Below are 20,207 nucleotides of genomic sequence, written 5' to 3' on the forward strand. Positions count from 1 at the left end.
AAAGGGGAAAAAAATAATTTCTCTTTTTTGTTTGCGCCACCTGATGGTGCAGTGGTTCACTCGCCATGACTTAGGTGCGAGCAGGCGCGGGCTCAATTCCTGCTGGTGGCGGTATGATTGTGAGTGCGAATGGTTGTTTGTCTCCCTGTGTGCCCTACAGCTGACTGGCGACCAGTCTAGGGTGTAGTCTGCCTTTCGCCCAAAGTCAGCTGGGATAGGCTCCGGCAACCCTTACGATGGAAGATGAGTGAATGATGAATGTTTCGTTTGTTGTGATCATTGAGGTAATGCTTGTCGTTGTGAAATTGTCACAACCAATCAATTCATGTAAAATATAACCCAATCTGACGTGTGTGAACATAGTACAGTGGTACCTCGACATACGAGTGCACCAACATACGAGCAATTTGAGATACGAGTAAAATTTTGAGCTGATATTTATCTTGAGATACGAGACAAATTTTGATATACGAGCAGACAGCGTACGCTAGATGCTGCTCATAAGAACATCATGGGCACTGTCTCTCTCCCCGCAACTCCCTCGTGTAATGTCTCTGCGAGCACTGGGCGGAGTGTTGCATTTTTTCAGTTGTTTTTTTTCCGTTAGTCTTTGCGAATGGCGAGGCGATCGCTAATACGAGTTGTATAGACTACTTCTCGTTGGCAAGTGGTTGTGGGTTATGCTATTGTGAGGACATTTGTGTGCATCATTTTGGGAATATTTTGAAGGGAAGACAAAAGCAAACAACCCTCGATAGGTTGCATCTGAAAGTCAGGGTGGAGGCGGGGCAAATAGAGCCAACACGGGAGAAGAAAGGTATCAAAATGTCAAAAAAATTAGAATTAAGTTTAGTGTTAGGTTAGATTAAACTTATTTTTGAGTGTGTCTGCATCGTAATCCAAGTTCATTTAAATTTGTTTGTTATGTTACGAGCGCGTTGCCGAGCAAAAAGTCCCGCCCTCTCGTCCCCCCCTCTCTGTCCGTTTCTCAGTCTTCCCCCCAGCGAATTCCGTATAATTTTAGTACTATTAAACACATTTTAGTATTATTAAACCACTAGTTATTTGTTACTTTGTTAATAGATGGCGAATGAAAACAAATAAAAATGTTTTTCCAATGCAATACAGTGGTACCTCGTCATACGACCGTTCGTCATACGGAATGCTCGTCTTACGGGGGAAATTTCGATCGAATAATTCGCCCGTGATGCGGTCAAAATTTCGTTATGCGACCAAGCCAGGTGGTCATGGCATTTTTTTTTGCATATCTTTCGTGTACGTATAACAATATTTACGAGCACCGGATGAGCTATTCAGACCAGGAAACGCACAACGCCCATGCGCGGGGAAAAGAGGGCTTTCTGGGTAATGAAGTATACTCGTGCTCGCAACAGCATCCCCGGGGATGCGAACACAGATGCTACAAGCTAAAAGGAGCCGCTAGCCAGCGCCCCCGAAGCTACCATGAGCAGCGGGGCGATCGCTGATAAAAGACTCTGCTCGTTGGCTGCTCATAAGAACATCGGGGGCACTGGCTCGCAACAGCATCCCCGGTAGAAACTCTATCATAGTCGCCGTTCGAGGGGATGCAAACACAGATGCTACAAGCTAAAAGGAGCCGCTAGCCAGCGCCCCTGTAGCTCGCATGAGCAGCGGGGCGATCGCTGATAAGACTGCTTGCTGCTCGTTGGCAAGTGGTCGTGCGTTCTCCGATTGTGAGGACATTTGTGTGCATCATTTTCGGAATATTTTGAAGGGAATAGTACGACAGCAAACAGCCCATGGATAGCGAACGTGAGGGTGGAGTGTTTGTTCTGTTTACGAGTGCGTCGTGTTGAAAACAAACCGAAGCCCCCCGCCCCTTTTGTGCGTCTCTCTCTCCCCTCGGCGAAATCCGCCCAATTTTAGTTAGATTAAACACTTTATTTCTATTAAACCACTCGTTATTTATTACTTTGTCAATATATGGCGAATTATAAGAAATAAAACATTTTTTTCAATCCAATATCCTGTTTTTGGTGTTTTTTTCAGAGAGTTGGAACGAATTAATTTGTTTCCCATTCATTTCAATGGGAAACTTTACCTCGAGTTACGAGAAACTTGTCATACGAGCTCAGTCCCGGAACGGATTAAGATCGTATGTCGAGGTGCCACTGTATCCTGTTTTGGGTGTTTTTCAGAGGGTTGGAACAAAGTAATTTGTTTTTAGTTCATTTCTATGGGAAACGTTCGTTTGAGTTTCGAGAAAATCGACATACGAGCTCAGTCCCGGAACGAATTAAGCTCGTATCTCGAGATACCACTGTATATGTAAAGCAAAATTGTGTTTTGCTTCATTTATACTTAATCAATTGGTTGCTATTTACAGTAATGCATTTCCAATCCATTCGAAGTGGGAGGTTTGGCACCAAATTAACGTCCATTCGCTGCCACCCTATCTCTTCAAATGAATTTGATGTCTATTGATAATAAACTGATTAAATAAAAAACATGGTGGGATGTCTATCACTGTCAATGGCAGCCAATGAGTTAATAAAAACAAATACAGTGGTACCTCGACATACAAGTGGCCCAACATACGAGCAATTCGAGATACGAGTAAAATTTCAGGCAAATATTTATCTTGAGATACGAGACAAATTTTGATATACGAGCAGACAGCGGACGTGAGAGGCTGCTCATAAGAACATCATGGGCACTGTCTCTCTCCCCGCAACTCCCTCTTTGTAATGTCTCTGCGAGCACTGGGCGGAGCGTTGCATTTTTTTCAGTGTTTTTTTCCCGTTAGTCAGTGCAAATGGGGTATATACTACTTCTCGTTGGCAAGTGGTCGTGCGTTAAGCTCGTATCTCGAGGTACCACTGTACTGGCTATGTTGGGTTTAAGGTTAATTTACAAATAAATACAAGTGAATAAGTCCATTTGTTGTGGTCTTTTTTCAGGCATTTTCCAAGTGATGTTCTCTATTATTGCACTTGAGGTTTTTAAGTTGACACCTGAAACAAATGGGTACATGATGGCATATTTTGGAATAGCCCAGATGGTGAGTCTATTTTTTTTTCAAGCAATCACATATACTGCACAAATTAGGAATGTTAAGGTAACCCTTTCAGGGACAGCTATTCAAAAGTTGACATTTGAGTCTTTTTAACTGTTTATGGGGAAAATGACTGCTTGGTACTATAAAATCATTTTTTTTACACTTCAGACTATAAAATTTTACTAAATATTAGCAGTTATTACACTATATACATTTCCCCATTTTATTTTATTTTTTTATAATTATGAATGTATTCATAAATTACAATGTTAATAAATACGAAATTAACTCTAGGATGCGTGACTGACCATTACCTACATTCAGATTAACAGGCCTTTGGGTCATTTTTGATCCCGCGTAAGAATTTAAAGGTGGATAAATGATTGAAGTGAATACAAAACAGAAATACTCAGTTTTACACTTTAACATGTTTTTTGGTTTTATTTTCATAGTATTCCGCTCATTGCATGCCGCTGACATGATAGACGTTTAATTCACTTTACCAGGAAGAACGGCTGTGAATATTAAAATTTCAACCACCCCAAAAAATTTCCATGAACTGTGAAAAATGGAGAAAAAAAAACATAAAACACTACAAAAAACACAAAACATGAAAAAAATGCATAAACCAGGAAAAAAAAGTGTTAGAACATAAAAAATGGAAAAATTGTGAAATTCTGCAAACAAAGGAAAAATGAAAGAAAAAAATCGATCAAGTAAATGCATGTGAATACATTTTGACCAAATTATAGAAACGTTTCAGGTCCATTCACGTGCATTTAAAGCTTAATTACCGCATTTTCTCGCATATAAGCCATTTTTGTAAAAAAGTGATGACTGAATCAAGACTTACATCACTGCTATACGCTTTCACCAGTAAATGTTGGCGAATTAACATTTACTATTTGTTGGTTATTTTCTGTTTTGCAGTAAGAAAACACTGGATGAATTATTAACTTCCTTATGATATTGACCCTAATAATCTGCTTTTGATTCATACAGTATTTCAGAAATTCCATGTGCGATGATTTTTCTTAAGATTTTCGCTTCAAAGAGATTAAAACCATGAATATGGAGGTGACAATTGTGAATCGGAGGGTGACTTATATGGGAAAAATTGTAAAATTCAACGATTTTAAGGCAATTTTAAGGGTGCGGCTTACATGCGAGAAAATAGGGTAACTCATTGGCTACCATTGACGGTTGTAGACATCCAATACATTTTGACCTGGAGGGGCGAATGAACATTAATTCATGCAGAAAAAGGGTTAATACAATGAGTGCAAAACCAGTGCAACTGTGGAAAAAAAAGTAAATAAATCCCTCTCCTTGGTTCAGGTGGTCCAGGGAGGAGTGTTAGGGCGACTTACAGCAAGATACTCAGAGAGTTCACTACTACTAGTGTCAATTGGAATTTCTGCTGTAGTGGGCCTGGCTCAGGTACACCATCACACTAAAAAACATACACATTACACTGTGCTTATAACTTTCTCTATTTGTACAGGCAACCACACGCATTTCAACTACAGTGAATGGATGCGAAAATGGCTTTTTGAAAATGTCTTTTTTTCCTACAGGCGTACATGCAGAATGTGTTTCAGTTCTGCCTCACTGTGGTCCCCATGATGTTTTCGCTTAGTGTGTTTAACGTTATCACAGACAGTTTGCTCACCAAAAGCGTCCCTTCCTCTGACACAGGTAAGACCCAAGCTGATGGATAGGAGACACACTGTACAAATACTAATGCGCTGCGTATTTTACAAAGGAGAAAAGCCTTTCATGGTTGATGGTAATTTCAATTTGTTTGAACCTGAGCTAATATGGGAGAACTATAGATACGTTTATTATTGATTGATTGATTGATTGATTTGCTAAGGGACAGCATATATGTACATATCTATATTCATGTTAATGAACATATATATGTAAATATGTAAGGTTGTAGCCGTGGGCTAATTTCCATCTTTAGTCCCTTGTGTAGGTGCAAGATAAACGGTGACACTTACTAGACACATACACACACACACACACACACACACACGTAGCACAGTTTTAGACAGCGTTGTGATCACAATTTTGTTCGTCTAACAGCCAGGCTTTAAGATGATTGGCGAAGAGGTTCAGAGACGGGAGTTCACGTATGTTAATTGGTATTGAGTTTCAGGTATGTGCGGCAAGGACAGAGAAGGTGCTTTGGCTGAAAGCACTCTTTTTGAAGGGAACTACACAGTCACATCTAGAACCAGCCCTTGTTGATGCGTTGGACATTTTTTGCACAAAATCTTGCTGTGGAGGAGGAGCTTTGTGATGGAAGATTTTGGAAACTAAGGTGGCATCTGGATATTTAACAGTATTGTCCCAATTCGGGCGTTTGTGTTTTTTTAATATCTGACAGTGGTGGTGCATTTTTGGTTTTCTGTCCAATACTTTGAGAGCTTGCTTATGAATGCTTTCAATTGGTGTTAGTGTTCTTTTGCAGGCCGATGACCAACTTGTTAGGCAGTAAGTCATGTGTGATATGATCATTGTGTCAAAATATTGTTTTGCTGACTCAGGCGCTAGATTGTTTCTAATGAACCTAAAAGTGGACTAATTTAATTTATTTTAATTTTGAGCTTCCTCGTGGTGTAGAGGTTCCCCCGCCGGACTTCGGTGTGGGCAGGCGCGGGCTCGATTCCCGCCGGTGGCGGTATGATTGTGAGTCTGTATGGTCGTTTGTCTCTGTGTGCCCTACGACTGCCTGGCGATCAGTCGAGGGTGTAGTCTGCCTTTCGTCCAAAGTCGGCTGGGTTAGGCTCCAGCAACTCCCGCAACCATTTTGAGGATGGAAGTATGGAAGATGAATGAATGTAATTTTATTTAGCATTTTTTATCTGTCGTTGTAGTTGAGAGTCAAGAGTGATGCCTAGGTGGTTAAATTCTTGGACTACATTGATTGTTTTTCCTTGGACGAAAACGTTGGGGTCGCTGTTATTTGTCGCTCTTTTTGAGAAGTACATACAGACAGTCTTAGATATGTTTAAGTGTAGTTGAGATTTTTCAAGCCAGTTATTGACGCTCGTCATTGCATCTGTGAGTTCCTGCGCAGCATGTCTTTTTCTTTTTCGCGTGGATGTATAGAACGGCATCATCGGCATACATTTGGCAGGTGACAGTTGAAGGACAACAGTTTGGCAGATCATTTATGTCAAGACTGAAGAGCAGTGGGCCTAGCATTGACCCGTGCGCTACCTCAAGACTGTTATTCCGCAAAGTAGATTTTGTTTCATATCCTGACGCACTGTGATCTTACAGATAAGTTTGATTCAATCCAATTTAGCGTGCTTGGTGACAAATTAAAATTTGATAGGTTAGTCAGCAGTATCTGGTTGTTGATGGTGTCAAATGCCTTTTTTTGAGATCAATGAAGACCACCCCAATGACCCCACCTTTAGCTAGTTTTGGTTTTGTTTTGTAGAAAGAAGCAAACCGCTGTTTCGGTAGAATGATGTTTTCTAAAGCCGAAGAGCAGCCTGTTAAGTGTGTACAATGCTGTTAATTAATTCATCTTGGGTTATCAAGCAATCACCTTTTCTGCTTCCTTCTTCAGGCACAATGTTGGGGCTGTGTGCATCCGTTCAATCTCTACTTCGTACAGTTGGACCGACCATTGGCGGTGTTCTCTATGTGAACTATGGTCTTTTTTCCATTGGATTTCTCCAGTTCATTGGGAATAGTGCTGTGTTTTTGTACTTGCTGCAGTGTCAATTGAACAGGAAAGCAGAGTTTAAGGACTGATACTCTTGAAGGTGCTGTGAAATGCTATAAGAACTTTAAAATTAAAGCAGACCATGTTTTTTAGACAAATCCACCAAAGTTACCAGTCTTAAAAATGAAAAAAAAAATCGCAACATACGATGTCACACCCAGAATGAGCTGTGGATTTTCGCAGCTAGATAGCCGGAAGAAAGAGAGAAAAGTACATTTCTTGCAATGGAATAAATATGAAAGGTTAAAGGAAAGTTAAGATTTTTGATGTAAAATTTGATCCGTAGTCATTTTCATTTTTTTAACATGGTCACATTTCATAGGACCGTAAATGATATCAACTCTTCCAAATGGTTAACCAAAAAAATACATAAAAAGGGTTAAGTCAACTCTATAGAAATTCTTGAAATGTTTGATATAAGCTTATTTTATACTCTTAATTGTACCTAAAATAACTTTGATAAATCACATTTGTAGTTGGCATCCGTTGCTGTCTAGCAAAGTGAATATGTTTCTGACTTCTCTACAATTTCTATGTATATACTCAGTGTCCTTGAGTGTTCAGAAAATAAATGATTTATGTGTCCATTAATCCAAGTTAGTTTGTGCATCACCCCAAAAAAGTTATATATGGGCTGTAGAGAAAGGCAATTTATTTTAATCTTCTGTATGTCCGATATGCACTGCTAGCTTGACAATAATAATGATGACTTTGTTTTGATGAGTATCTCTCTTGTTCCGAGATTTATTTTCATCCCGTGTTGCATTAATTTTTCACCAAGATCGCGATGTCGAGCCGGACCACAGTGCAAAGTCTTCTCTGGATTCTCTGTAGGGTTTAAGTCTGGACTTCTTGGTAGCGAATCCCTGTGTAGATTGATCATCCTCTCTGAAACAGTCTCACAATTTGAGCCCCAAGAACAAACTTGGTCATTTCTTCAGCTAGTCAGCGGAGCCTCATTCTTTGAACAAACACCGTTACTGAACCTAAACCTAACCAACATCAGCAACCCCAGATCATCGCACTGCTTCAACAGGTACGAACTTGGCATAATGGGTGCACGATTTCACCTGTCACTCTTCTTACCCATCACTCAAAAACAAGAGAAAACTGGATTCCTCAAATCACATGACCTTCTCGTCAATGCAAGATCTTGGTGAAAAATTAATGCAAGGCGCGCTGGAAATAAAACTTGCGACATAACAGAATCTTATTAAAAGAATGCCCCGGCGAATGTGCACCGCAAATAAAGCTAGACGTGGAAGCACAATGAAATAAGACAGGTGTTTGGGGGAGGACAACGTAGGTTAGAAGATACTGACTTAACCCTTGCAAGCCACTCAGTTAAGTCAATTCACATTTACAGTCTAAAACTAGGTTTAGATAAATTGGGAGTCTGTCACCATCAATTCCATAAAATGGAATCAGTATTTTAATGTCATATTTTTTTTAAACATTGTGTTAACGTATCAATGTATCAATGTATTAATAGTCATACATTTATGATAATTGCTAATTAAGTTTTTTAAGTGATCAAAACTTGCTTTAAAAGGGTTCAAGGTCTTAACAACTTTTAAATAGCTATCCATTGTGGTCCCTCCCATCCCTAAAAGAAGAGTTTAACATAGACTTTAAAAAAGACATATTATTGTTCATTACCTATTGCCACTTTTATTTACATAAATATTTCAGTGGGTCTGAGCAGGTCCAAAGACCCAAGCTTATCCCAAACACAAACTGATGGTTTCTGGACGAGGATCACTTCTTCTCAGGAGCCTCAGCTCCAGCTTCCAATGTGGGCATAACCTCCTTAGCCTCTCGGTGGGCGGGGAACACTTCCCATGGTGTGTTCAAGTCAAACTTTCTAAACTCCTGGGATAGCTCCACAGGCTCAGCTACTACGCGCTTCAGTTCATCGTCGTAGCGCACCTGGTAGAAGGACAAGTACATTTATTACTTTATTAGGCTGAAGTGTATCAAATGAAAATTTGATCTGTGGAAAAAGAAAAAAGTGCTTACTGTATTTTCTCGCATATACGCCATATTTGTAACTCAAAAAAACTCTTATCGCCAGTAGATGTTGGTAAAGTGACATTTACTATTTGTTGGTTATTTTCTGTTTTGCAGTATGAAAACAACCATTACTGGATTAATTAAAAACTTCCTTATGATATTGACCCTAATAATGTAGTTTTGATTCATACAGTATCTCAGAAATACCACCTGCAAGGATTTTTCTTAAGATTTTCCCTTCAAAGTAACACATTTGGACTCTATTAAAATCATGAATATGGAGGTGAAAATTGTGAATCAGAGGGCGGCTTATATGCAAGAAATTGATTTTTCTTCTCCCAGTTATGTCGGGGCACTCGTATGTCAAGGTATTACTGTAAATACTGAAAGAGTGACCAAAATGGGCTACAGTAATTGCTCGATTATACACTACATAGTGTTTTTTTCTGGGGCAAATGTTTTTTTTTTTTGTTATTTAAATTTTTTTGTAAGTTCATAAAAATGTGAAATTCCACGCTGAAACTCACAAGCGGAAGCCACTCCCCCTGTCCTCCGCTTGCTACTAGGACTCAGCACTGAAGTAAAAATAAATAAATAAAATAAACTACTTCGCGGTTTTTCGTTTATCGCGGCCATGTCTGGTCTACCTTAACCGCGATAATCGAGGGATTACTGTAATTAGCAACTAAACCTTACCTCAACATATCCTGACAAAGGAAAGTCTTTCCTGAAGGGATGACCCTCAAAGCCATAGTCAGTCAGTATGCGCCTGAGATCAGGATGGTTGGCAAAAAACACGCCATACATGTCCCAAACCTTTATTAAGAGGCGACACCAATGTATGTTTCTGTTTGCCAAGGCAACGATTTGCATTGATTCATGTAGGTTTTGACTTACCTCCCTCTCATACCAGTTGGCAGCCATGTGGATGGGAACAGCAGAGTCCACCGGTGTGAGTTCATCCGTGTATGTCTTAATTCGAATACGTGAGTTGTAGCGTAGCGACAGCAAGTTGTACACAATCTTAAGAAAAAAAACATGCCGCACTGAAAATATCATCTTTTGTTTGGTGCTGCAAAATTATCTTAATCAAATTATGCCACTAAATGTTGTTTTCATTGGTGAAAAAAGGCTCACACACAAAAAAAGTGACATACCTCAAAGCGGTTCTGTCGTGTGGGAATATCGACGGCTGTTAGGTCGATCATGTTTCTGAACTGCGCGTTAGTGTGGTCTCTAAGAAATGTCAGAACAGGTACCACGCCATCGGGATGGATCATCACCTCTAGCTCGTTATAACATGTCACCTAAACAGACACGCAAAAGTACATTAGTACAACGACAAAGTAGAGCGCCAATGTGGAGTGTTCCATTTGTCCATTTGTGATCGTCAAAAGTATCGATACTCAGTTATTTGTTTGTTTTTTGCATTAACACAGTTGACCTGATATTTATCTCTCATCTCATTTTCTAAATCGCTTTATTCTCACTAGGGTCACAGGGGGTGCTGGAGCCTATCCCATCTGATTTCGGGCCAGGGGTGGGGGGCACCCTGAATTGGTGGGCAGCCAATCGCAGGGCACAAGGAGACAAACAACCATTCACGCTCACACTCATACCTAGGGGCCATTTAGCGTGCACAATCAGCCTACCATACATGTCTTTGGAATGTGGGAGGAAACCAGAGTACCCAGAGAAAACCCACATAGGCCCGAGGAGAACATGCAGACTCCACACAGGTGGACTGACCTGGATTTGAACCCAGCTCCCCCACTGTGAGGCTGATGCGCTAAGCTCTCAGCCGCTGGGCCACCCTGATTTTTATTGAGAGTCACAGTAGCAAAGGCTATCTTGCATTTTTCTGTTTAACTCATTGGCTGCCATTTAGAGCATTTAGTTTTCTTTTAGAACCGAATATTTTACCATTCTGACAACAGTTGTTATGCTTTCACAATGGTCTTATTTCATTCATAAGCATACGCATTTTCACTTGGATGAGGGTGCACAGAACAGACCTGAACCTGCTGGATGTACTTGGGCATCATCTCAGCAACATACTCCCCAAACGCTGCCAGCTGGCTGTGGGCGACAGCATCCTTGGGCCTCACGGTGGCTGGGTAAAAGACATTGTTATGTGCATTAGTCGTCCATTGAACATTTTGACTTCACACGACAAATCTATTCATCTGAACTGTTACATAAAAGCACTATTTTGAAAGAGTCTCCATTGAAAAAAAACAAGTATTTTAAAGTCTACATTTCTCACTCTTAAGTGTTTCATAATGTATTGTAGGAAATAACGTGTAGGTACTAAAGCTGTTTTTAAAAAATGATTCTGCGCTGTATCGCGTTATTATATTGCATAGTTCTCATATAGAATTCAAAATTTGTCTGAAACCTCACTGTGTGGAGTTTGCATGTTCTCCCCGGGCTTGCGTGGGTTTTCTTCTGGTACTCCCGTTTCCTCCCACGTCCCAAAGACATGCATGGTAGGCTGATTGTACACTCAAAATTGCCCCTAGGTGTGAGTGTGAGCGTGAATGGTTGTCCGCCTCCTGGTGTCCTGCATGCCACCGATTTAGGGTGTCCCCTGTCTCGTGCCCGTAGTTAGGTGGGATAGGCTCCTTTTAACCCAGGCTGCATCACACGAGTTACGTGTGTCATGCTAGCACCACCATTGCAGCACGTCCTTTGAAACGAAGCGCCTGTTCTATTAACAAAAGCCAGAAAAAACACCCGCAACTGAAACGGCAGCCTTTCAGGCGGTGCATCCTATAGGTGTGAAAATAAGGTACCACATTTATTCAAAATCTGGATAAACAAAAACAAGTGTTCTCCCTCACTGGAAGTTATTTTTGTCTTTTTGGCCCTCTGGTGGTTGGTATAACTAGAACGCTCAAGCTAATGTTTTGATCTGCCATTTAAATAAATAAATAAATTGAATACCTGTTCGTTATTGAGTGCTATTCAAGATGTTTTCCCCCCACATTTAGAATCCTGCATTTAAGCAAATTTTGACTAATGCTGTTTTGCACTAAAAACTGAAAAATGAGAAAATGTTATCATAAAGGCCATATGTTAAAACATGTTACCTTCATTTCTATGGTTTCAGAACTAAATTCATCTTAATGTACTTTTATGTCCATTTTCAATCAAATCATGAACGGTGAATCGCGATACGAATCGTATCACCAGATAGGAGGTACCCGTATTTTCTCGCATATAAGCCGTACTTGTAACAAAAAAAAGGATGACTGAATTAAGGGTACGGCTTATATGCGCACAAGAGTTGCTAATGTCCTTTTCACCAGTAGATGGTGAAGGTAACATTTACTATTTGTTGGTTATTTTCTGTTTTGCAGGAAGAAAACAACCATTACTGGATGAATTAATTCCTTATGATGCTGACCCTAATAATGTGCTTTTGATTCATTCAGTATCTCAGAAATACCACGTGCGATGATTTTTCTTAAGATTTTCCCTTCAAAGTAACACATTGGTACTCCCTATTAAAACCATGAATATGGAGGTGAAAATTATACGTGAGAAATTGTAAAATTCAACAATTTTGAGGCGATTTTAGGGGTGCGGCTTATATGCGAGTAAATACGGTAATACACGCCGCTGGTACTTACGTTTCGTCTCAGTGGTAGAACTCTGGGATCTGGTTTGCTGCTGCAGAAGACATGCCGTTCTTGCAACTGAAAACATTTTAGCCCAAAGTGAATACATTTTTAGATGATGCTTTATCTACATTTAAACAAGGCATGTTTTGATTGGGAAGGATGGCAGTGATCATTAGCTGACAACCCTTACATTCAAAATAGATTAGCGCCGTCAAGGAAAATTAATGAGTTAACAAAGATATTTTAAGAGTGCAGTTAGATTATATAAGGCTAAATATATGCCTACATTCCTTAAAGTGTAATTTCAAAATGTTGACATATGAAATATTGACATACAAAATATTGACATATGAAATATTGACATGCAAAATAGTGACGTCATTTCTTCCTGATTTACAAACTTTTCATTTAAAACAAATAGAAATCGATTCTCAAATTCTTGGTCTTTCTGACCTTAAGAGTCAAACTGTAATGTAAAAAAAAAAAACTTCAATCGGAGTTCAAATATAGATATTAATCGAGAGTAAACCGTAGAGATGGATAGTGACATACCGACTATTTAGGCAAAGTTGGCACGACAACAAAAGCTTGCATTACTTACGCAGTCACTGAATCGCTTCATAAAAAGAGCTGTCTGACTTCTGATTATATAAGGAAGACAATGGGTTGAATCGTATTCAAACTGAAACTTTTGGAGAAAAATGAGACTGCAAAATGGAGCCAATTCTAAAACAGCGGATTTAAACAAAGCACGGTGGTATGGATTGGATAGCTTTATTCATCCCGTATTTGGGAAATTTTGGCCTTACACAGTCAAAAATAGGTATTTCTATTCTTGTCTGATTTTCATCCCTTTCCTGCAACTTTTTATTAGACCTTTCATAATTTAAAAGTATTTTAAATTGATTGCCCCCCTTCCCCTGCAAGTAAAATGTTGCATATGTCACGGACAGCTCTCCCCTCCATGCCTTGCAAGTTTTCTCCCAAAACACAAGATATAGAATCCTACAGGCAAACTCTTATTTTCCTTTTAAAAATTAAAACTGAACTCTGTCATCAATACAAGAACGTAAGAATCATCATTACACCAAGGGCGGACGGCCTGGCGGATGAGTGGTTAGTGCATCGGCCTCACAGTGGGGGAGCGGGGTTCAAATCCAGGTCGGTCCACCTGTGTGGAGTTTGCATGTTCTCTCTTGTTACTGCGTGGAATGTCTCCAGGTACTCCAGTTTCCCCCCCACATCCCAAAGACATGCATGGTAGGCTGGACACTCTAAATTGCCTCTAGGTGTGTGTGTATGTGTGTGTAGGTGTGTGTGAGCGTGAATGGTTGCTTGTCTCCTGTGCCCTGCGATTGGCTGGCCACTGATTCAGGGTTTGCCCCACCTCTGTCCCGAAGTCAGCTGGGATAGGCTCCAGCACCCCCCGCGACCCTAGTGAGGATAAAGCGGTTCAGAAAATGAGATTAGAACAAGGGATGTCCCATGTTTTGATTGATTACTTTACTCTGATTTTACCTTCATTATTCACATGTACTGACTGTCATTTAACAAGGTTGCTTGCAGAGTCATTAAACTCTATCATATGTCACTAGTGACACAGTACGGACATGCATTGCGATTTATGTGCGGGGTCCCCTCTCGGTGCCTCGTCAACCCATCTATAGTAACCAGTAATAAAACAACTTAATCTGCAGCCATGTCCAAAAAGTCTGTCAACAAGGAGCCCGCATAAACATTCTATGAAAGTAGGTTGCTAAGCATTTAGCTAGCACGAAGGTCAAACCTTTTTACACCCAGCCGTATTATTTTCCCGTATTGTTGGCAAATGGCACGCAATGACAAAATTAACGTAGATGCGACTTGCCTTTAACAACCCACGAATGTTTAAACATTTATCTTACTGTTGTAACTCCGTCCGAGACCTCCGCGCACAAAGCGTACAAGAGAGGCAGCCATGTCGACTCGGTCTGTGCCGTTTTCTTGATTGTTGCACTGCAAACTAAGATGTATCCCGACTCTGTCGCCTCCTGCTGGACTGGAGATGTACTACGTATATTGGGATGTGCTGAAATGGTAAACGAGCACATCTATCAAGGCTACTCGAATGTACGTTTATAACTGCGGCTGGCTCAGTTTTAAGCAAAAAATGTAAACTATCTATAACAGTGATGCCCACGTTTGAACTTATTACTGTGATTTTAGATTCCATACATTGATTGTTGCCATCAAATTTATTGTCAAAATATCAAAACTATAGGAAATTTTGACTAGATACTATAAATGTTTTCCCTTCACAGTAAATGGTATGTAAGAATGAAAATGAAATTTTCTTATTTATAAATTGTAATACTCGTGGTAATTGGCATCATATTGCAGCAAATATTGATTTAAAAAAAAAACAGGCAGTTTAGTTTATTTACGTAATAATGTAAAAAGCTTAAATGACAAACAATAGATATGTGGAGAAAAAAAAGTATCACACTAAGATTCTTGTAAACCAAAATCAAATATATATGTAATTATCCAGTTATTTTAAAAGGTTTGTATTCATTGCAATACAAAATACATTCAGACGGCAAACAAATAACTAAACAATATAAGATTCTGCCAATACATCTTAATTCCTTGCTTGTACAGTATTGAATGCTCACATTTTTTTGAATAATCCAGTAAAACTTTGAAAATGTTTAATTAAAAACCTAAAAGGCAAAATAAGACATAGTGTCTTTCCACAAGACTGTACAAAATGGAACGATGGTTCAGCAGTGGGTATCTCATGCTGTGCAGACCTCCTATTGGGACTGGTCACACACCTGCATATAGAATTTTCTCAGCATCTTTAGCTGGCCAGCATGCACAAGGATGTGTGGCCGGACAGATGCCAGCTTCTGACACGCCTCCTCAGGGGTCCAACAGTGCAACTGTCAGAAAGTAAAATTTCAGAATCAAAATGACACCGTGGTAAACACCTCCACCCATTTAGTAACGTTACAGAAAACATCCTTCGTGCAGAAAAATAAGATCCCTTCCTTCTCTGTAAATCACATATTGACTTTCTTTTCATTAAATCATTTAAGCAAATGTACGTACAATCACTAGGGGTGTGTATTGCCTCATGTCTGCCGATACGATACGCATCACAATTTGATCCCGATTAATCGCAATACTAAACTTTAAAGGTGATTATTGTATACCACTTTGGAAAAATCAAATCAAACTGGACAAAAATGTACACCTATAGTCATTTATTTCTGCAAGTCCTTAAGCATTTAAGCACACGTTTTATGTTTGGCTCTATTGTAGAATGTTCTGATTTTAGTGCAAACCTGCTTAAATGCTGGATTTTAAATATGAAAAAAAAACATGGCTGTTGGTTCCCCCACAGTGGGGGACCTGGGTTCAAATCCAGGTCGGTCCAACTGTGTGGAGTTTGCATGTTCTCCCCAGGCCGGCGTGGGTTTTCTCCAGGTAGTCTGGTTTCCTCCCATATTCCGAAAACATGTATGGTTTGGACACTCTAAATTGCCTCTAGGTGTGTGTGTGAGCGTGAATAGTTGCTTGTCTCCTGTGCCCTGCGATTGGCTGGCCACCGATATAGGGTGTCCCCCGCCTCTGGCCCCAAGTCAGCTGGGATAGTCTCCAGCACCCATCACAACCCTAGTGAGGATAAAGCAGTTCAGAAAATGAGATGGGGGAAAAAAAATATCACTCAATATGGGATTTGATATTGGAACTTCAGATGGGAAACATCACCCTCGTGCGCTCACGCAAAATGAAATCTCAAGAAACAAGATTTCAGGGCACAGCGGCTGACTGCTGCTAACTAGAGGTAAGATCCGGCTGGGAAAAAAAATCCAGCCAGACCCGAACCGCGGGCATTAATGCACGACCCAGCCCGGCCCGAGCAATTAACTTGATTTGCAGGTCCGAGGCCGATGCAAACCCGAAATTCGACAATTTATTTGTGAGGACTCGGGACTCCCGAGTAGGGAGGAGGAGGGGTCATTTATCATAAAAAATTAGAGCCTGTCTTTTGTAACGAAATTTAAGTTAAACAAGACTGTTTAAACATTTACATCTTTTATATGATAATATAGAGATGTTTGACGATTTCAACTGTTTAAATGGATGCTGAGGGTCGAAGTGCCAGTCTTTTTGCTCTCGTATGAAAGCAAATCGCCACGTTGACTACATTCAGCGAAGCCAACGCAAGTTTCTCTAGCATATTCACCAATCAATTTGAAACTTTTCCACACCTCACTCTTACCGGTGCGTGTTTGTCTTTTCAGTTCTCCTGTCTTTGGTTTATTCTCAACTTCTTGCTCCTCCATATTGGTGGACACCAGGGAAAAATAGATGCAGACTTGCGGAGGGGATTATTAAGAGGGCGGCCTTCAGGTGATATGCACAGAGCATGCTCTGGTTCTGCAGTATTCTTTAGTTTAGTATCCACACATCGTTTTAGTATACTTTTTTTTTCAGCGAGAGAGAAGCCCGGTCCGACCCGAAGTAATGATTGATATTTTTGGCCCGACCGGACACGAATTTCAGTTCGGGTCGGGCTCGGGCTAAAGATCTCACCTCTACCGCTGACTAGTGGACCTATTGAAAGTGCAGCCACCTATTGTTTATCTATAATCCTTATAAAGCGTGATTTATGGATGGATGTGTGGGTGCTTATGTTAACATTCTCACGCTACATTTGTCCAAACCGTGCATCGTAGAGAATTGAATTTTTTTATGGTGGCCAGAAACGGCTATCAGATCCTAATAGACGAGTGATTGAATTTCTTCACCTTCTCCAAGTGTGTAAACTCAAGCTTTTATTTGTTAAATCTGAAAGCAGAGTTGATGTATGAATCGTTGCTTTTACATGATATCCCTAAAGGCACCGCGTGGCTGATTGGTCGACGAGTTTCCAGTTGCTCACCGAAACACTTTCTTTTTCTGTCGTGACGGGAAGACTCGGCGAGACACAATGGTGCTGGGCGCGCGTATTTGTAAGGTGGGACGCCTTTCCACATCATTTACAAAAGAATTTCCGGCAGCGAGGCCTTATTTATATAAATGAAAAGGCTTCCTGTTGCTCTTTGGGTGTTTACACGCATCTTTTTTACTCCACGCTGATCCAACCTGAGCTATTGGCTTTTCCCTTCATTTGTTCCACATCCGTCACGTGCATTTTTTTCCACTTTCACCCTTTATTGCGATCTGCCCATCTGTGGATTAACCAATGTGCTTCTCCTTATGCAAATAAATTACCAAAACACCCGCAATAACAACCTCGCCCACGCAGGTGGGAATGGCGTAGCCGGGCCCCGCTGCTTGTTTCCACCAAAAACACAAATGTAAAGATGAATTCAAATGGATTTCGAATCGATACGAGAATCGTGCAATATAATTTTGCTGAATCAATTGATAAAAAACTTTAATAATCACAATAAAGTCCTCAAGAAAATGCAAATGAAAAGATGTTTTTGCAGGGACAAAAACATTTCCAACTGACCCGAATGAGGTAAGCTGCAGCCAGAGTAGCACTGCGGGATCGTCCGGCCTTGCAGTGGACGTAAACGCATTTTCCGTTCTGTCGGTGTTGCATAGCGAATTCAACTCCTTTGTGCAGGTTCTCCATACTGGGAACACCGGTTATGTCCACTGTGCTTAGCCTCAGTTGCTCCACTCCAACAGCTCTCCACTCCTGAATTTGCGGGAAAATGACAATACAACAAGTATTTAAGGATCCTGATTCTTTGTGACATCCTTGTTTTTGAGGGTTGACCGAGATCTTTTCAAGTAAAAAGGCTGCGTTTATTAATTCAAGCTTATCAAACGTAATTTCACATATACCCCTGCAAGGGGATTCTCCTTAAAAATCCCTGGATCGTGACAAAAGCTCCAAAGTAATTGATGAACATGGCATTAAGCCCTTAAGTGTCAGCATCATAAATGTTCTAAAGTAAACAGCCCTTTAGAAAGACAGGTTTTTCAAGGCGCATACAAATAAGTGTTGAATGAACTTACCGCAGCAGAGTTGCAGAAGAACTTGGTCTCATAGTTCTCATTCATCGTGATAACTCCTCGGACATTTTCACCTTCTACCAGCTGAGAGAAATGGAAAAAAAACATTCAGTCCAATGACATTTTTTCCTCTGTTTTTTTAGAGAACTTTTAAGTTGGTATTGATTATTCATCCTAATCCTCCCCAGCTAACTCATTGGCTCCTAATGGCAGCGATCGACATCAAATTCATTTTAACAGGTTAGCTGTGAATGATCGCTGTTTGCCCTCCCAGTCAAAAGGGATTGTACGTCTATCGCAGGGGTAGGAACCTTTTTGACGGAGTCATAAATAATTCATATTTTCAAATATTATTCTTGAGAGCCATACTCAGAATTTAAAAGTAAAATTACACTTCAGTGATTTTCTGATTTTTTAAAATAAATTATTTCCCCCAATCGTAAAATGTGAAGAAAAAGAGAAAAAAGTAACCAACTTCTGAATCAGGGGAGCCTGCAAATTCATCACAATTTTTCAACAGGGGAAGCACTAATTAGCTAACAATGACGTTGATTAATCTGGAGTAAAAGATAAACAGGACCTGTTCGGTCATGGATCTGAAGGGCAGTGCTCCAAGTAGCACCGTCTCGTCCACACGGTCAAACCACCTTCGCGAAGACACCTTCTCCATGATGACATTGTAGGCTAATGTAGGGTAGAAAAGCAGCCTCGCTAAAACTCCGGACATTGCTGAAGAAATCATAACGAGTATGATGTTGTCTGTACTCGCCAGCAAAACAAATGCGCCTACGTTTCAATACGCGTGGATAATAGGCCCGCCCCTGTTGATTAGTTCCGGTTGTAAGAACAACTTCCGGGTAAACCCTCCGAAATTAACTTTTTTCGTGCTTTTCCTGGATTATTTTAATGTTATTTACTAACTTTTTTTTAATTTATACACCTCTGGAGCGTCGAACTAATATTTCTTCATGTTTTTCAAACAGACTTTAAATTTCAAAATACATTGTAATAATGTTCAAAATTGCAAGGTGTTGTTATTTTGATAGCGACTCGGACATTGTGACGCTTTTCAATAGCGGTAATTTAAAACTTGAACCAATTTTCAATGTTCAATCCATGTAAACATATGCTTTCGCATGAATTTTTCTTCAGAATTTTAGCCACCTGAAACAAGTTAGGATTTAAAGAAACTAAAAAAAAGCTTTCTATAATGCATAAAACTGATTCTGATTAAAACCTGTAAACTAAATTAAGTCTGCATTTAAGATAAAACTAAATTACTGTAGAAGTGAGCGTTACATCATTAACCCTTTGTAGGGCAGGTGACGTTTAGTACGTGTATTAATAGCATCATTTTAACCTCAAACACAATTTGATTTTACACGAGGCTTACACGAACGACCCAAATGTGACGGCCACATATGTGCACGCCAAGTCTCAATTACATTAATAAAATTAATAAAGTTATCAGCACATTGGCCTCACAGCTCTGGGGTCCTGGGTTCAAATCCAGGTCAATCCACCTGTGTGGAGTTTGCATGTTCTACCCAGGCTTGCGTGGATTTCCTCCAGGTACTCAGGTTTCCTCCCACATTCCAAAAACATGCATGGAGTCTGATTGGACAATCTAAATTGCCCCTAGGTATGGTTGTGAGTGCGCATGGTTGTCCGTCTCCTTGTGCCCTGCGATCGGCTGGCCATCGATTCAGGGTGTCCCCCACCTCTGGCCCGAAGTCAGCTAGGATAGTCTCCAGCACCC

General features: G+C 40.2%; 3 protein-coding genes across 5 annotated transcripts in view; 1 reads left to right on the forward strand and 2 right to left on the reverse strand.

The window, feature by feature from the left end:
• slc67a1 (solute carrier family 67 member 1) overlaps positions 1-6,969 on the forward strand; it is a 184,722-nt gene extending 177,753 nt beyond the window's left edge. For both annotated transcript variants that reach the window (XM_077587255.1, XM_077587251.1), the window contains exons 7-10: positions 2,943-3,043; positions 4,379-4,480; positions 4,618-4,738; positions 6,630-6,969. In XM_077587255.1, the coding sequence (XP_077443381.1) occupies positions 2,943-3,043; positions 4,379-4,480; positions 4,618-4,738; positions 6,630-6,817 (512 nt within the window). In that variant the 3' untranslated portion in view covers positions 6,818-6,969. The remainder of the gene's footprint in view (positions 1-2,942; positions 3,044-4,378; positions 4,481-4,617; positions 4,739-6,629) is intronic.
• A 1,355-nt stretch (positions 6,970-8,324) lies between these two features.
• Positions 8,325-14,493, reverse strand: ndufs3 (NADH:ubiquinone oxidoreductase core subunit S3). 2 transcript variants are annotated; one of them, XM_077594884.1, is made up of 7 exons: positions 14,295-14,392; positions 12,437-12,502; positions 10,817-10,914; positions 9,959-10,108; positions 9,699-9,824; positions 9,498-9,617; positions 8,325-8,717 (listed from the first exon to the last, which is right to left on the reverse strand). In XM_077594884.1, exons 1-7 carry the CDS (start codon positions 14,320-14,322, stop codon positions 8,547-8,549), a joined length of 759 nt encoding a protein of 252 aa, XP_077451010.1. In that variant the 5' UTR covers positions 14,323-14,392; the 3' UTR covers positions 8,325-8,546. The 2 variants fall into 2 exon arrangements, with proteins under 2 accessions (XP_077451010.1, XP_077451005.1); XM_077594879.1 differs by having other exon boundaries at positions 8,337-8,717; positions 14,332-14,493.
• A 323-nt stretch (positions 14,494-14,816) lies between these two features.
• On the reverse strand, positions 14,817-19,272 carry ptpmt1 (protein tyrosine phosphatase mitochondrial 1). Its single transcript, XM_077588017.1, has 4 exons — positions 19,029-19,272; positions 18,452-18,532; positions 17,937-18,128; positions 14,817-15,351 (listed from the first exon to the last, which is right to left on the reverse strand). Exons 1-4 carry the CDS (start codon positions 19,188-19,190, stop codon positions 15,223-15,225), a joined length of 564 nt encoding a protein of 187 aa, XP_077444143.1. The 5' UTR covers positions 19,191-19,272; the 3' UTR covers positions 14,817-15,222.
• Between the last annotated feature and the right edge of the window lie 935 nt (positions 19,273-20,207).

This window comes from Stigmatopora argus, chromosome 2 (assembly GCF_051989625.1).
Source record: "Stigmatopora argus isolate UIUO_Sarg chromosome 2, RoL_Sarg_1.0, whole genome shotgun sequence".
NCBI classification, from domain to species: Eukaryota; Metazoa; Chordata; class Actinopteri; order Syngnathiformes; family Syngnathidae; genus Stigmatopora; species Stigmatopora argus.

Excerpts from the sequence above, each read along its gene's own strand:
- ndufs3 (XM_077594879.1), bottom strand. The coding sequence starts at position 14,386 with ATGGCTGCCTCTCTTGTACGCTTTGTGCGCGGAGGTCTCGGACGGAGT. Across the intron at positions 12,503-14,331 it reads TCTCGGACGGAGTTACAACA|TTGCAAGAACGGCATGTCTT; the intron begins GTAAGATAAATG and ends AAATGTTTTCAG. Across the intron at positions 10,109-10,816 it reads AGTACATCCAGCAGGTTCAG|GTGACATGTTATAACGAGCT; the intron begins GTCTGTTCTGTG and ends GTGTCTGTTTAG.
- ptpmt1 (XM_077588017.1), bottom strand. The coding sequence starts at position 19,190 with ATGATTTCTTCAGCAATGTCCGGAGTTTTAGCGAGGCTGCTTTTCTAC. Across the intron at positions 18,129-18,451 it reads TCTTCTGCAACTCTGCTGCG|GAGTGGAGAGCTGTTGGAGT; the intron begins GTAAGTTCATTC and ends CCGCAAATTCAG. Across the intron at positions 15,352-17,936 it reads CTGCAGCTTACCTCATTCGG|TTGCACTGTTGGACCCCTGA; the intron begins GTCAGTTGGAAA and ends ACTTTCTGACAG.